General features: G+C 32.5%; 1 protein-coding gene across 4 annotated transcripts; it reads right to left on the reverse strand.

Moving 5' to 3' along the window:
• On the reverse strand, nucleotides 1-11,225 carry LOC108327549 (villin-3). 4 transcript variants are annotated; one of them, XM_052873402.1, is made up of 23 exons: nucleotides 10,920-11,225; nucleotides 9,209-9,299; nucleotides 8,860-8,959; nucleotides 8,717-8,785; nucleotides 8,214-8,450; nucleotides 7,951-8,128; nucleotides 7,693-7,825; nucleotides 7,046-7,205; nucleotides 6,821-6,971; nucleotides 6,631-6,731; nucleotides 6,388-6,546; nucleotides 5,159-5,227; nucleotides 5,018-5,086; nucleotides 4,793-4,930; nucleotides 4,558-4,686; nucleotides 3,867-4,014; nucleotides 3,730-3,740; nucleotides 3,462-3,602; nucleotides 3,259-3,384; nucleotides 2,525-2,587; nucleotides 1,974-2,078; nucleotides 971-1,486; nucleotides 1-556 (listed from the first exon to the last, which is right to left on the reverse strand). In XM_052873402.1, the coding sequence occupies exons 2-23, from the start codon at nucleotides 9,262-9,264 to the stop codon at nucleotides 443-445; spliced, it is 2,973 nt and encodes a 990-aa protein (XP_052729362.1). In that variant the 5' UTR covers nucleotides 9,265-9,299; nucleotides 10,920-11,225; the 3' UTR covers nucleotides 1-442. The 4 variants fall into 4 exon arrangements, with proteins under 4 accessions (XP_052729362.1, XP_052729363.1, XP_052729365.1 ...); XM_052873403.1 differs by having other exon boundaries at nucleotides 9,209-9,306; XM_052873405.1 differs by having other exon boundaries at nucleotides 9,209-9,328.
• Between the last annotated feature and the right edge of the window lie 3,828 nt (nucleotides 11,226-15,053).

A 15,053-nucleotide genomic window follows, 5' to 3' on the forward strand; every position in this document is an offset into this window, starting at 1 on the left:
TAACAAACAAACAAATTTCCATTCTTTATATTGAGATTCAGTATAAGATGCAATACATATACACCAGCCTCCCTAACCAATAGCAACGAGGAAAAAGAAACCAAAAAGCCAAATTTTTGAAATACAAACTTGACAAAATAAAAGAATAGAATCTGTCCACTGTGTTTATTGCTACAATAATATGTGAACACTATACGAGGAAGAAGAAGAGGCATGCTCAATTTCAAAGGAGAAAACTAAAACTCACTCTCCAAGGCAGCGCCACATTCAAACTTGGACACTAACCATATATAGCTACGTCCATTATGGGCAAAAAGCAAAGTTCTATGCATAAAAAAACCACACTACCCAACAGATTAAAGAGCATTTCAAGCTATATATATATATATATATATATATTAGCATGCAATAGCAGCATGTATGTTGCTCATTGTATCTGAGTCTAGAACAGATCCACTTTCCTTTTCAGCATGTCTTGCTTCCATCTTGGTAACTTAGTGAACGCCTCTTTGCTCATTCCAAATACAGTTTCGAACTCTTTGTCTGACAGATATGCCTAAGCAACATTAAGTGGAAAAGGAAAATGTTAACATCTTGCCAAAGCATACGAGATAAAATTAATCATGCACCTCCCTGGAGGATTTGAAATAGGCAAATGCCTAGTACATATTTTTCATTGCAAAGTGTCTTCGATGTGATTTTCAATGCATTCTCAAAGTTAATTCTGATAAAACTTTCTATTTTGAATTTCTTGACCAATGAGTTTGGTTAGCAAGACCCTTTGAAATATTAAACATGCCCCTCAATATCTAATAAAATCAATGAGACTGCCAATTATAATAGAAAAGTTAATAGTATTGGGGTACTTCATTGTTTGATAAAAGGTATGGGAAACTTTGGTGATCGTTGTCTAATTTCATACTAGCAATAGCATATTAAAGTAATTAATGATGTGAAAAGCGAGACTAACCTCTCTCCGTTTAAGATCAATTCCAGACACAACACTACCAGATTTAGTCTTTAGTTGCTCATAACTGAAGACATTTTGATTATTTTCACTGTCATTTCCTCCATTATCCACATTTTCTTGTTTTGGTTCTGAATCCCCGTTTGTGCCAGTTTCAGTGGCTGATTCTTCTGTCTCCTTGACTTCAGGAACAACTTCTTCAACAACATCCGTTTCAGAAGGGGCACTCTCACTTTTAGTATCTGGAATTGAGACATGTTTCTCACCAAAGTTACTGTTTTCCACAACAGGACTAGTGCTTGCCACAGGAGAAGTTTCAGGTGAAGTTTTCTTCTTTTCAGCAGTAAGAACTGAAGAAAGAGCAGCTACTGCTGCTGCTCTCTGTGATCCCTGACTTCTTCCAGAAGACCTAGGTGTATAAATTTTGGCTCCAGATGATGAATTAAATGCAGAGTTTAAGGCTGCTAAGGCTTCAGCCCTTTGTCTTGGCCCTCCTTGATTTAGCCCGTTTAACTTATCCTGTGCCAGTCAGAGTAGAGAAAGTTAGAAAGAAGCACCAAGTTCTTTCTTTTCTTTAGAATGTTATTAAAAAAATGAGTGCTTCTTTATGCATGTAGGCTTTTAGCACATGTAATTGGATGTCCAAGAGTTTGTGTCAAAGTACACCTGATCTAGGATGTAGAAAGGAACTAGGGAAAACAAAAAACAAAAAAAACATCCTATGCTACTTTTCTGATAAGGAGAATCTTGTTTTGGTTAAGCTTTTAGTTAGATAAAGGCAAACTAGTGCAAAGGAGAACTATAAACAATCCCAACTACACCTTACGGGACAACAAGCCAAAAAAATATCATTAAACCAGAACAGGGACAACAAAATGGCAAGGGGAGCAAAACCAAATCCAGCAAGAACAGATTATTTGAACCTATAGTTTGTACAACCTTAAGTTCATGGAATGCAAAAGTAAAGAAAAAAATATAGCGAATCATCAAAAACAAATTGGTGTACCGCACTAGCTGCTGCCTCAGGAGATGACTTAAATGCGCTATTTAAGGCAGCCAAAGCTTCTGCTCTTTGTCTTGGTCCCCCTTGACTGGACCCATTAGACTTTTCCTGTCAGTAGATATAGTGTAGCACAGTTAAGCATTTAAATGCACAAGCAACAAGAAACTAATACCTGCAGTCATGAATTCAGATATTAAACCTAACACCAACAACATTGCTTCTGCACAGGTTTATTAGTAATGGGGTGAAAGAAAAAAAAATCTAGAAAAGTAAGAATTTAGGACTATTTTAATCAAATATAATTAGGTATTATATGTTTTAAGTTACTTTGTTTGTGACAGCCTAATAGCCTGAATTTGAAAAGACTGAGAAGCCGTTTTACAAAGAAATAAGAATCATACATGAATAAGAATCTCCTTTATTGCATCTAAGTAAGACATTGTTAATGATATAAGTTCACTTTCAACTGTTTTTTAATGTTAAAAAAACTGTCAGATTTTGCATGGTTCAACTGCAACAATGTTCTCCCGAAAACTAGGAAGTCAAGTTTATACCTCTACAGCATGGCCAATCCCAAAGAGTAATGTCACCTTTTTCTGGAAGGAGTTCCCTGGAACCTGCATTTTCATCAGGAAGATAATGAACAAATCAAGTGCTTGTTTGGTTAAAGGTAATGCTTTTCGTTTCTCTTTCTAATATTCACCAATAATTACAAAATTGTAGCCATTTTTCACTTTGTTTTCTGTATCAAAAAATGTATTCAGGAAATGGTGACCAAAATTTAGACTTTAGTCTTCTTCTAAACCTCGGGTTAAATTATAGCAATTTTAGAACTCACTTCTACATCTCATACACTTCTTATGAGTAAATACACTAATAGTACTCAGTAGACCTGGTTCGTACATTGGAGGAGCAGTTTTGTACCTATAATCTGAGCTTCTACGGTTACTTTTAAGGATAGAATCTGTATTATACAACAATAACAACAAAAGCAACCTTGTTTCACTAGGTGAGATCAGCTGCATGAACCATATGATGCCATTTAACTCGTTTGAAAACCAAAAATCTGTTTTATAAAGACTTCAAAATTGTTGTCATCACTATATTTGTGCAATATGTTTTTACTAAACCAGTTTGTTAGCAAAGAATTATACTGTATTCAATTAACACACTCATTCAGAAAAATACAACTTTACAGGCCACAATGATTATTAAATGTGCGAATGGAGATATTTAAGAAGACATGGAAACAAAAAAAAATGGAGTTCCCTGATGGTTTAACACATACCAAAGCTTTTGCATGATCCCAAGAAAAATATGCCGTGAAAAAGCACGGCTCATTCCCTTCTGTTACTTTATATAGTGGAACTTGAGGAGATAGTCCATCCAGAGATGCAGCCTTATCTATGTATTTCTGAAGGAAAAATTATAGTATACATCAGGTAAAGGAAATATGGGTAGTGAAAACACTAATCAATTGAACATATTTACCTGGGCAATTTCAAATGCATTTTGCTTTTCTTTTGGATCCACACACTGACCAATCCAAACGAAAACTTCGGCGTGCGTGTCAAGTATGAGGATATCCTCTGTTAACAAATCATCTTGGGAAAAGTTGTAAATCTCCTCCACCTGAAGAGTACAATATAAAAAAAATTTTATAAGAGATAGAGAACCCTCAAGTTACTGTTTCACTGCCTACAATTTTCCTAGCAGTAGTATGAAAGTTCAGATAATGAGGTTGTAGTCACAAACTCACCTGCAACTTTCCTGGTACATTCATGTTGCAAGGAAATATATACAAAGTTAGTGGTTGGTCAGAACATTCAAATACCTGTAATTAAATATGCTATTTGAAGCAAAACTTATACAAACACTGTATGAAAATATGTGTACCTCTATTAAAAGAGAAAGTGAACAAATGTGCGTCTCGGACAATGTCATTAGTGGCCTTTTTGCTGGTATAACTTTGTTTTCCCCCAACTGCAAACCAGAAAGCTGAGGTTTCTGTTCCTTCTTTAGCAAGCTTTAGAGAAACTCCTGGCTGGAGATGGAAGTGCAATATGTTAACAAATAACTTAAATTGCTGCTGTTTCTCTAAATGTCAAATGAAATCATCAGTTTACAGATGAAAAAGAAATAGCCAGAGGCATAGGCACATGTTATCCTGTTACAAGTGAGGCATGAGGGTATAAACTCAAGATTATAGTCATCCAAAGATTATTTGAATTACACTATCTTGAAGTAACTAATGGTTAACAAAAGAAATATGAAAGCCATTGCTAAAAAGTTGCTTTCTTGTGTAGAAGAATTGAGCTTCTTCCCTGATAGGTAAATCTATCCTAGTTGCCAGAAACTGGAAACTGTTTGAATCATAATTTAAGACTGAACAAGTTGGTTACGGTTTAACTTTCTATGATGGTACTTGAATAATGCAGTGGAACAAACACAACTTTGAGCTAATACCCTTCAATAAAGTTAACCTTGTTTTTTAGTATATGCAGAAAAATGGTGAAATACTCTACTATGGAGACGGTAAAATCCCCTCCAAGAAAGATAGCAGGAAAGAAGTTTTAGTAAGGTTTACCTTTAAAAATTCAGCAACTTTTGTTGCAAGCTGCTGCTGCTCTAGGGAGCATTGATTCCCATGCCAAGTGAAAACAGCTGAGCCAGATTGCAAAACAAAGCATTCGGTAGAATTCAACGATGCTGCAATCTGAACAAGAATACCATAATTACGATCAGCTAGTAGAGAAGAGAAGCCCTACCAACATAAACACAGTGGACAAAAAGTGAGTAATTTAATTTTTATGGGGACATACTGCATCTACTTGCACCACTTTATTATTATGAGGAGATGTTCCTGAAATTCGAATAAGTGCAACACTGTCAGCTGTGTATGTCTCATCTGGCAAGCCTTTATCTGCTATAAATTTTTTGTAACCAGAGCTCAAGCCTCCCTGAATCAGACATAATTAAGTTAAACTAATTAACCTCACACTATCTATATATGTCAATAAATTAACATTGGATTTGACAAATGATACCTTGAGGACCACCATTGGTTGGAAAAGAGCAATAAACTGTGGTGGCTCTTTACCATCAAATATGCGACCCTACAAGAAACTATCACAATTAAACACATTTTCCAGGCAACATCCCCGACATGGTATTCACATTAAGGGTACCTGAACAGGTCTACCCTTTAATGAGTTGAACATTGTAGTAGCCAATCGAATAGCCATCCTTTGGTCCTCCTGAAAAATAGGACATAACCAAGTCACATTGTTATATCATATTCTTGAAGACAAAGAGAAACATGGTTATATCACGTGTTTTGGAGATGAAAAACAATGACTTGGATTAATATTATTAGTAAAAAAGCAAGTTGCAATCTAAGTATTTCCATGTAAGAGATTCTAGTGTGCCAAGACACGAGTCATGAAAGATACAAAGTTGTCAAAGAACACCATCAAGATTATTAGGTTAAGATATTAAAATATTAAACTGTAGAAAGAAGCTCAATTTACTGATGCACAAATATATACTATTTATGAGTGTTTTATACCAAAAGAATCTATTTTGGGGATCGTGAGAACTTTATTCCTAACCAAAAATCCTTCCTCTCCCTCCAAAACACTTCCATGTGATAAATATTATGCTACAAAGACAAGAAAGAGAACAAAAGGAAAATCATTAACTTTAATGAACAGTGTTTGGATTGTAAATGTGAAATCCATACTTAATTTACTTCGGAAAAGGGATTCCTGCACAGCCTCTTTTGTTTTTCTTGCACATATTCTTCATAGGAGTCTTCATGATTAGATAATTTTGTTGTATTAGGCTTATTTGTTTGCACTGTGTTTCATTCTTACATAGCTTTCTAATTATTTTCTTTGATCCAGACTTGGTAACAATCTGGTTTTATTCTGTTGATGCCTGGTCTTCAACAATCTTATTTTTTTTCAGCCAAACAATCATGATTCAGAAATACATGGATTTTTGTCGAAAAAAATTAAAGAGTAGAAGAACTTATCGGGTTGCAACCAAATGCAGCAGGTCACACACGCACACATATTGCTAGCTTGATATGGAATGTCAACCACTTAGACACAATCACATAAATTAATAAGTTTATTGACACAGCATATTTTGATCACCTCTATAAATGATAAATTTTTATCCTTAAACATAGCCAAGAGACTTATTGTCTGTTTCTAATAGTGCTGTTCTGCATACAGAATATTATCATAACCACAGAATCTTAGGCAATGAAAGTTCACATAGAAATAACATTTTTGGCCAAGCAAGTAAATTCTAGGCCAGTCTTGACAATAGGTAACACTGTAGAGTTAAAGCAAACAAATTATTATAATTATCACTATATTTAGTGCTCAAATTCAAGCAATTGAATTACCTCAACACTGTCTTTTCCAAACCAACTGCACAAATAGTAGTCTTCCTTCCTCTCGCTAGAGTGATAAGTGTAGAGCACTATGTAACAATCTCCACTATAGAATTTACCAATATCTTCCTTAGGTAATGGAGTCTTAGCACTTCCATTGATTTGCCATACCTGGAAACACATTAAACAATATCACATGTGCACTAGCATTAGTTTAATTATACAGGGAAACTAATAAAAAAATTATAAAATCACCTCCATCTTTCCGCCTCCTTCAAGCAAAGGTGGAATTTCTTCAACAACTGGGGTACTTTTTGCCGCACCTTTCACACCCATACCTTGTTGTTTCAGCAAAGCTGACAGTGCAAAAACACCTTTCATAGTTAGCATTAATGATTGGACAAAAGGCCAAGCCAAATTATAAGTGTGAAGAAATAATATTCACCTGCAACTTTTCCTCTTCCTTCATCAGCACTGGTAGTTGCAGACCCTGATGGCCAAGAGTCAAAGTTGGACTTAAATGAATGTGTTTCATATCCTTGAATAATTCTGGTAATCCTTGTAGATTTTGGCCTTTTTTGACTTGCAACAAACTCCTGAATATATTAGTAAATTTAATGACTCCACTTCAAACCAACTTATGAAGAAATGATTTTTGCAATGGCATTACCTCAGCTGCTTGACATGCTGCTTTTCTTTCTTCAACTTGTGTTACCCGGCCAACCCAGACAAATACCTCAGCGCCACAGTCCAATAGATAGCATTTGTAGTTCTCCAACAGTGATTTTGAAAGTTCACCTTCTACAGGCTTGACCTCACCATCAGCAATACTACAAACAAAAGGTCACATCCTTCAGATCAAGAAACATAAATGCACAATGCACATACCATAAAACATGAACTAAAAAGGAAATATATATACTGCTAAAGTATTAAGTAAAAGAAAAGGTTGAAACAAGAAAGATTAAGGTTATAACATATTTAGCAGAAAATAATTAACTTCAGACAAAATTAGAAGAATTCCAAAAAACCTAGTTTGAATCCATATATGCATCTCTTGATGTCTCAAGAGAATACATTCGTATTCAACACTAAATATAGAATGATCTTCTCTCAGCAACCCATCTGCTGCCTAAACTGCAACAGTGGATCAAATTTTACACTAAGGTGACATAAAGGAAGGAGACGATAAGATATGAAATTCATAAATGAAAGGAACAAAAATTCCAGAAGACATCGTTGACCAACAGCCCTTTTTAAAATGTAAGTATAATACACAGTTTTCTACTGCAATCAGGAAGATTGATGGACTTATACCTATAAAGTTGAGCAGGAATGGCCTCTGGGACAATATCATCCTCACCAATTACCTTCTTCCCAATGGGAGCAAAACCACCAAAGAGAACCCAAAATTCACCTGAATCTGACTCAGTATCCAGCTTGCCATCATCTGTAATGTGGTATACATCTTACAGTCACAGACAAAATCAAAATACCACTTGAAGAACAAGTATTTAAAACCACATGGTAGGCTTCTCAGTAAGTGATACGAAAACAAGTGACTTGTGCCCTTACCAACAATTGCAACATCGCATTTTCCTTCATGATACTTTTCCTTCAACAACTGAATAACTTCCAGAGCCTTGGCTCTTTCCTGGATATTGGAGTTAGCACCATTGAATTGATAAATCTTATTCTGAGTATCTAGGATGAACACATCGTCATGATTCAGAGAAGACCGTGCGAAAGGGACCTGCATAAGGAAAACTTGTGTGACATTTTTAATCAATGAATGTGTGCACTGAATTTATGAAGTACACGAATAAAGAAAACTGTGCCTGTTTTATTCTGACAACTCGTTTTCCTCTGCATACATACAAACGTGTTTCAAACTCCTCTTCTTCAGGCTTTTTAAATCCAGATGCGACACCACCCTCTAATGGTATTATACATGGCTTAAAGTATGACAAAAATTTGTCTGATTCATGCCCTTGAATTTCCCTGTGTTGCACTGCACGTCCTCCAAGAGATGCATCAAGTTCAATAGTTTTAATGGCTGCTGTTCCAGCTTCATCCTGTAAGGAAAACCACCATGTCAATAGAGATTATTCTATCGTAAAAATATACTGGTTCAAGATTTTCCATACTGTGAACCATCACATATAAACCTACATTAAAACCAGAGAAAAAAGAGAGAATAAAACTGTAAGGAAACATAATCACAAAACTTAAAACAATAACATTACAAGTTCCAACATTTTAGTCACCTCTTTGTTCTATGAAGAGAAGCAGAATGGAATAAGAGAGTTTGAAGTAGGGCAGGGTGAAAGTCCAAACATACCTGACTTGTATCCTTTCCAATCCAGAAGTGAATATCATAAAAATAAGCCCCTCCTTTGCCTTGTGTTGTCTGCAAATAAGTTAGAGTAAGTTTCAGTAATGTATGAAAATATAGGAGATAATAATATTGGATACAACTTTCACCTGCAAGATGATGTAAGAATCTCCCATGTAGAATTTCCCATATTCAGATCTAGGCAATGGAACTGGTTGAAAATTCTCAATCCTCCATATTTCAGTTCCTCTACGAAAAGGTTAAGTCTTAAAACCCCTCAAGTAGATAATTCATTCAGTATATAACAATATAACCTGAACAGCAATGATTATACCGAAAATCATATCAAAATGCTTGGTCGTTCTCTTAGCACTATTTTTCTGTCTTAATTATTAAACTTTTTGTAGCCTTTTTACTTAATTCTTATTCGATATTTAAATGAAAAAAAATCTATTTTTCATGATTTCTTTTAGAATTCACCCCTTTATTTAAGGATACACTTTTTGACCAACTCCCTGGAATGCTGGATCCAACACTTTTGTAGCACTAGACATGGCTGAAAATTCCTTCTAAAATACTGTCTTTTCAGCTAACACCTGCAAATTCCAAAGTAATCCACTGCATCAGAGGAAACAGAGTTAAGAATGTTTTAGCAGAGAAAATTAAGTATCACTATCAAGCATGAAGAACAGCAGCAGCAACAATTTCAGTGGCATTTAGTAGATACATTAGAACAGGATATAGGTTGTTGTATTCTATGTTTGGTGACTCTAAAAGTAGAAGGGACATGCTGTTAAGAAATAGTATAATTTGATTCCACCAAAATGGGAGCAGCTAACAGAACAGAAGGTAAAGTTTGATTGGATATACTTAGCAGTGTCATTGTGCTGTATATTAGAAGAAAGAAAAACTTACTACTTAAGTAGAGTTATAACTCGAAAAATCATATCCACAACTCAAACACTTACGTATAGTTGCTGGAACATATATTTCTGTCCTCTCAAATTAAGGTTGCATTACTATACGTGCACTGAATCTATGGTATAAAATTTGTGAGCTAGCCTACTTCAGGACTAGCATCATATAAGGCTTTAACCTGACATTCTATTTAGTATCATGACAGTATACAATTTCCAAATTACTATGATTGCATGGTTTGGTTAGACTCCAGCCTATACAATGAATCTGAATACTAATGCTCTCAATGCACGAGATATCTTGTTTCAATTTTTTAGTAATCTTCTCTCACAATTACGAGATAAATATAAATTTCTCCTTCCATTTTACATTCTCCAGAAGATCTTCTAGCACAGCCCTTCTCAGTGAGATAAAATATCCACTGTTTATTGATTAAATCCAACTTGTCACATTGTTCACTACTCCAATTAGGTGGGTACTGCAAACTGGCAGCAGCTCTATCAGATTGAAGCACTCTACATTTGAATAGCTGCAAAGAGTTCAGCCAATATATTGGTCTTTCACGGCTTGCTCCTTCACATAACGTGTTTCAAATCAAGTCCGAGTCATCAATAACCAAATAGATTCAGCATTCCGAATTTCAGTTTCTGAAATCCAAGCTATCTAAGATCAGAAAAATAGTTCATGATCGCCATAGCTATGCACTGGATAAGAGTCGTTCACTTAATTGTTTTTACTAAAGATCAAGGGATTTAGAGCACACACTTGATCTGATTCTGAGCTGACAATTAAACACCAAACACTGCAACTAAGCCGAAACAAATGAAGAATTCTGGATCATAATGTAGGGGATCAACTTGATTTGTTGCCACAAAGATGACTACTAAGATCTAGTGCTCATTTAGCCATTTATCTGATCAATTAAAATCTAACAAAAAAGACAAGAGTTGATCAAAGCTTGATTAACAAAACAAAAAGCAATGCACATCAACAGAGATGGACAGAGAAGTGGTGAGATCACGAAAAGAAGAATGAGATAGATGATGAAAGAGCTAAAAAGTATAAAAAGGAGGGGTGCCCAACAGATCAAAAACCTCAGTGATCAGCAGAACAAAAGGAAAAAAGAAGAAGAAGCGATCAAAGTTAATTACCAGAATATGGGGCCGAGCCAGATCAGCAGGCAAGACAGTGAATGAGAAAAAAAGTATGAGATGAAGGATGAGAAAGAGCATTGTGAGATAAGAAGGGTATAAGAAGAGAAAGAGTGAGTGATGAGAGGAAATGGACGTACCTGAGATCTCAATGCGTGATGATGGTTTGGTTAGTGTGTGTGAGAGAGATAAGAAGAAACAAGGTATGGGGAGGACAAGGTTTTGAGCTGGCAATAAAGAGAGAGAAGAAGAGACTTGTTGGAAAGAAAAGTGAATTATTGCTGTGCCTGTGAGAGAGTGAGAGACTGAGTGCCCTTCTCTCTCTCTCTCTCTCTAACTTTTTTCTTTATAGCCTTTTGAGATTTGCAAGAATTGAGAGTTGCAGAGAGAAGGGTATGGATGAATTATGACGACGAAGAAAATGAAAGTATGATGACATGAAAGGCCAAGGCCAAGGCCAAGTTGGTGAAAGGAATGAGAGAAAAGAAAAGAAAACCAAACAAGGAAATTTGAGTGTGTAAAACAAATGTTTTTTTTATTTATTACATTAGACGCATGAAAGAAAGTCGTTATTTTAAGGTAAAGATTCCTGCAACTGCTAGTTTTGGCCTTCTAGTTGCTTACCTGGACTCTCTTTTGGATTTTCCTTTCTTCTCTCTCATTCTCTTTCCATATCTATTCTCATTCACCATTTATCCAATTACTGTAAAGTACGTAATATTAGAATGAAATAAAAATAGATAAAAGGAGTAAAACTTAAGATATTTAGTTACGGATTCAAGTTTGCTACATACATATGTAAAAGTTAAAAACTTGTAAATCATTTTATGTGTAGGCCCTTAAACTTCATACTCAATCTTCATTTGCTTCAAAAGGTATATAATTAATTCAATTAAAAAGAAAGCAATAACTCTTACTAATTCACCACTACTTTTATTGGTTTTGAACTGGTTTGGTCAGTTTTCTTTAGCTGGCAAGGTTTTTGAGATGATCAATTTCCCAATCAAATTTTAGGAACGGTTGATACGAAAAATTGATTGCAAAAATTTGAATGCTAATTTAATTAGAACAACCCAATTAAATATAAATGTCCAAGACATATTAAATGAAAAATAATGGAGATTCCACTTTCACTTTGCCAAATTATATAAGATTGAATAAAATTTAATAAGATATTTGAAAGTTGAAGAAAGAAAAAGTTAATTTTAGTTTTTTAAAATAGAATAATTATGCATATTTGCATTAAAGGTAAGATAGAAGGTTTAGTTTGTTGTGACATGTAATTGTCTATCTAATTTTGCATATAAAGCATTGGAGTGCTGAAAGAAGCAACATGGTCCAACACTCACCCAATAGGACTCACATTTGTCTGTCCTAGGAATTTATAAATAATCTCATCATCATCAAATTAAATGAAACTAATAAACGTTGGTAAAAATAAAAGGGCTGTAAAAACAACCTTCAAATTCAATAAGTGTGGTAGGTTTTCTAAACCTAATAAACCTACTCAATTAAATTCTCATGTGTTTGATCATCTGTATAAAGTTTTGGGTCATCTAATATGAAACTTTTCGATTTATTAATATGTTGCATAGTAAAGGGAAGTTTTATTAGATAGTGCATATAAATTTATTAATTTGTTCATTCTGAATTATTGAATAGGATTAGATCAATTGTTCATGAAGAGAAGTTAATAATATAACCTACCTTTCAAAGGACATGCTAGTTAATAGTCATTAACTTATAAGATTGGTATTAGCTTTGTTTTATTACTATACCATTTTTTTGTTCCTTTTAATCAATATTTTTAGTTTCATATCAACTAATAGTTATCAAGTCATTAAAAAATAGTTTGGTGTGTAATATTTTAGTTACTGTGTAATTAAAAATACTTAGAGAAAAAGTTACACTAATTATATCATTAGATTTTTAGATAACGAGACAAGCTATTAGTTGGAACATCATCGGTGAATGGATGTTTTTATTTAGTAATAAAAGAAAAAAAAATGTTAATAGACAATACTTTGATTATGGACTACAATTAAAAATATTTTAAAGTTAAGAGAGGTAAAAAGATAGCAAAAGCTTTATTTTTATTTATTTGTAAAGGATAAAAAGAAAAATGTGAGGATATTGGGAAAAAGGATGAAGAAGAAGAAAGATGAAGGGTCTACCATGAAGTTGGGAAAGATGCCTCATCAGAGCACTAAAATCAAATGGGGTCAAAGAATGTAGCTCTTTATGTTAAAAGGAATACATCAGATAAAGTCATAAAGTAATTTGATGTGTATTGACTAAACAGTGTTTAATTATACAATTAATTATTATTTAAATCCATAAAATTTGTTCATGTTGGACAAACCAGAAAACAGGTCATCAATCATGAAATTGAAATAGTGGCAAAACTAGTTAAAGGACAACCAAATTAAGGAAAGGTAGATAATCTTGTATTGTCAAATGTCAATAACACATTGGTTGGCAATGTCAACAAACTTTTTGCTCCCATTTCTATTACTTTTTAGGTTCATCTATCTTCTTAAAATTAATTTCAATGAACACTCTTGAAAATACTGTATTACCTCAGAATATCAATGACAATGTGTAAATGTTAGCAGAATTTTACTTCAAAAAAGTATTGTATATTTTTTTCTATTACAAAGGTTTCATATATAGTACTGTAATTTGGTTAGTTTGACAAATCTTTTGGTATAATTAAAATTGAATATAAGTTTTCTTTATATAAATTTATATCCAATACTTTCATATAATTTAAGAGATAAATTCAAACACAATTTAAATATTTTTTATTTTTTATTTTATAAAATTGTGAAAAACAAAATTTCAAAACAGTATTTTTGATTGAAAATTTTATTCTATATTAAGAGGATATTATAAATCTTTAAAAAATAATACAAAAATATAGAAATTCATGAAATCTCTAATATATTTGTGTAATTGGATTTTAAAATTAAGCAATAAAAAAAAATAGTGGCATCTTATCATTTTGCTTAGAGAGGGAGCACATGATCATGTGAAAGTGTTAAGTTACACTAGGAACAAGAAATCACAAGATAATTGCAGTAAAGTAATTTAGAATTAAAAGAAAAGTAAGTGAGAAAGTAGCAAGAAGTCACGTGAGACTCGCTTACTACCTTGGTAGACACTTTCCAAACAACAATGAGTTGTTTTCTTTAAACTAAATAGTTATTTTAATGTTTTATTATTTTGATTCTTTTTAGTTTTATCCCCTTTTTTTTAATTTAAATATTTTTTAAAAATTAAAATAAATAAAGAATAACCTGTCATAAGTTAAAATTGACCTTTTGACATAGTAATACGGTCATGAGTAAGAATAACAAATATGACGTGTTCATGTAGCAATGTCAGTCATCCAAAATTTGATTGGTGAAAAAATATTACACTGAAAGTTAAATTAAGATCATCCACCAGAGTGATTTTAAAAAATTATTACAATAATAATAAAAAAAACTATTTAACTTTTACCTTATTCATTTATTTTTCATAATTGTGAAGACAATTAATTGAAAAAGGTAAATACAACTAAGTTGCTATAATTAAGAAATATTACTATTTTAAATAGTGTGATTTTTAAGCTTGATTTAACCAATTATTTTAATTTGATAAGAAGTAAAAAAATGAAAAAGAGTAATTTTATCTAAGAAATCAAAATTAAAATATATACTTGTAAAATGTAAATTATATAAATAAAATTAATTTTAATTTTATAATAATTGATAGATAAATTATAAGATAAGTGTGTATTTAATATATATATATATATATATATATATATATATATATTATTTTTTACTTTTAAATATAGTTAATATTTTATAAAATGGATCCACTATAAATATAATGTCTAATTCGACTTAAACTCATTTAAATTAGAGAAACAAAGTATAACATCCTAAAAGAAAGTCCATACACCAAGATCTACGTCTATTTTATAACATCATTAATTAATATCAATTTTTTTTATGAAACAAAAATGCAGGACAAAGATTCTTACCCAAAAGAAGAAGTATTTATCAACTTTTTATTACATTGCAGTTCAATATTAACATAATTCATATAACTAATTTACATACCTAAGTAATACTTAATTCAATACTTTGAATTACATTCAAATCCTTCAAAATGTTTAATATCTGAACTAAGGAACTATGTAATATTTAAAAAAATAGTTTTAGAGTGATAATACGTTAAACAATTATGTTCAATTATTTTATTAATTAAAAAGTTAATTATAA

The sequence above is a fragment of the Vigna angularis genome, chromosome 2 (assembly GCF_016808095.1).
Source record: "Vigna angularis cultivar LongXiaoDou No.4 chromosome 2, ASM1680809v1, whole genome shotgun sequence".
NCBI classification, from domain to species: Eukaryota; Viridiplantae; Streptophyta; class Magnoliopsida; order Fabales; family Fabaceae; genus Vigna; species Vigna angularis.

Excerpts from the sequence above, each read along its gene's own strand:
- LOC108327549 (XM_052873402.1), bottom strand. The coding sequence starts at position 9,264 with ATGTCTAGTGCTACAAAAGTGTTGGATCCAGCATTCCAGGGAGTTGGT. Across the intron at positions 7,206-7,692 it reads ATTCCTGCTCAACTTTATAG|TATTGCTGATGGTGAGGTCA; the intron begins GTATAAGTCCAT and ends TTTTGTTTGTAG. Across the intron at positions 6,732-6,820 it reads AGGAAGAGGAAAAGTTGCAG|CTTTGCTGAAACAACAAGGT; the intron begins GTGAATATTATT and ends TTGCACTGTCAG.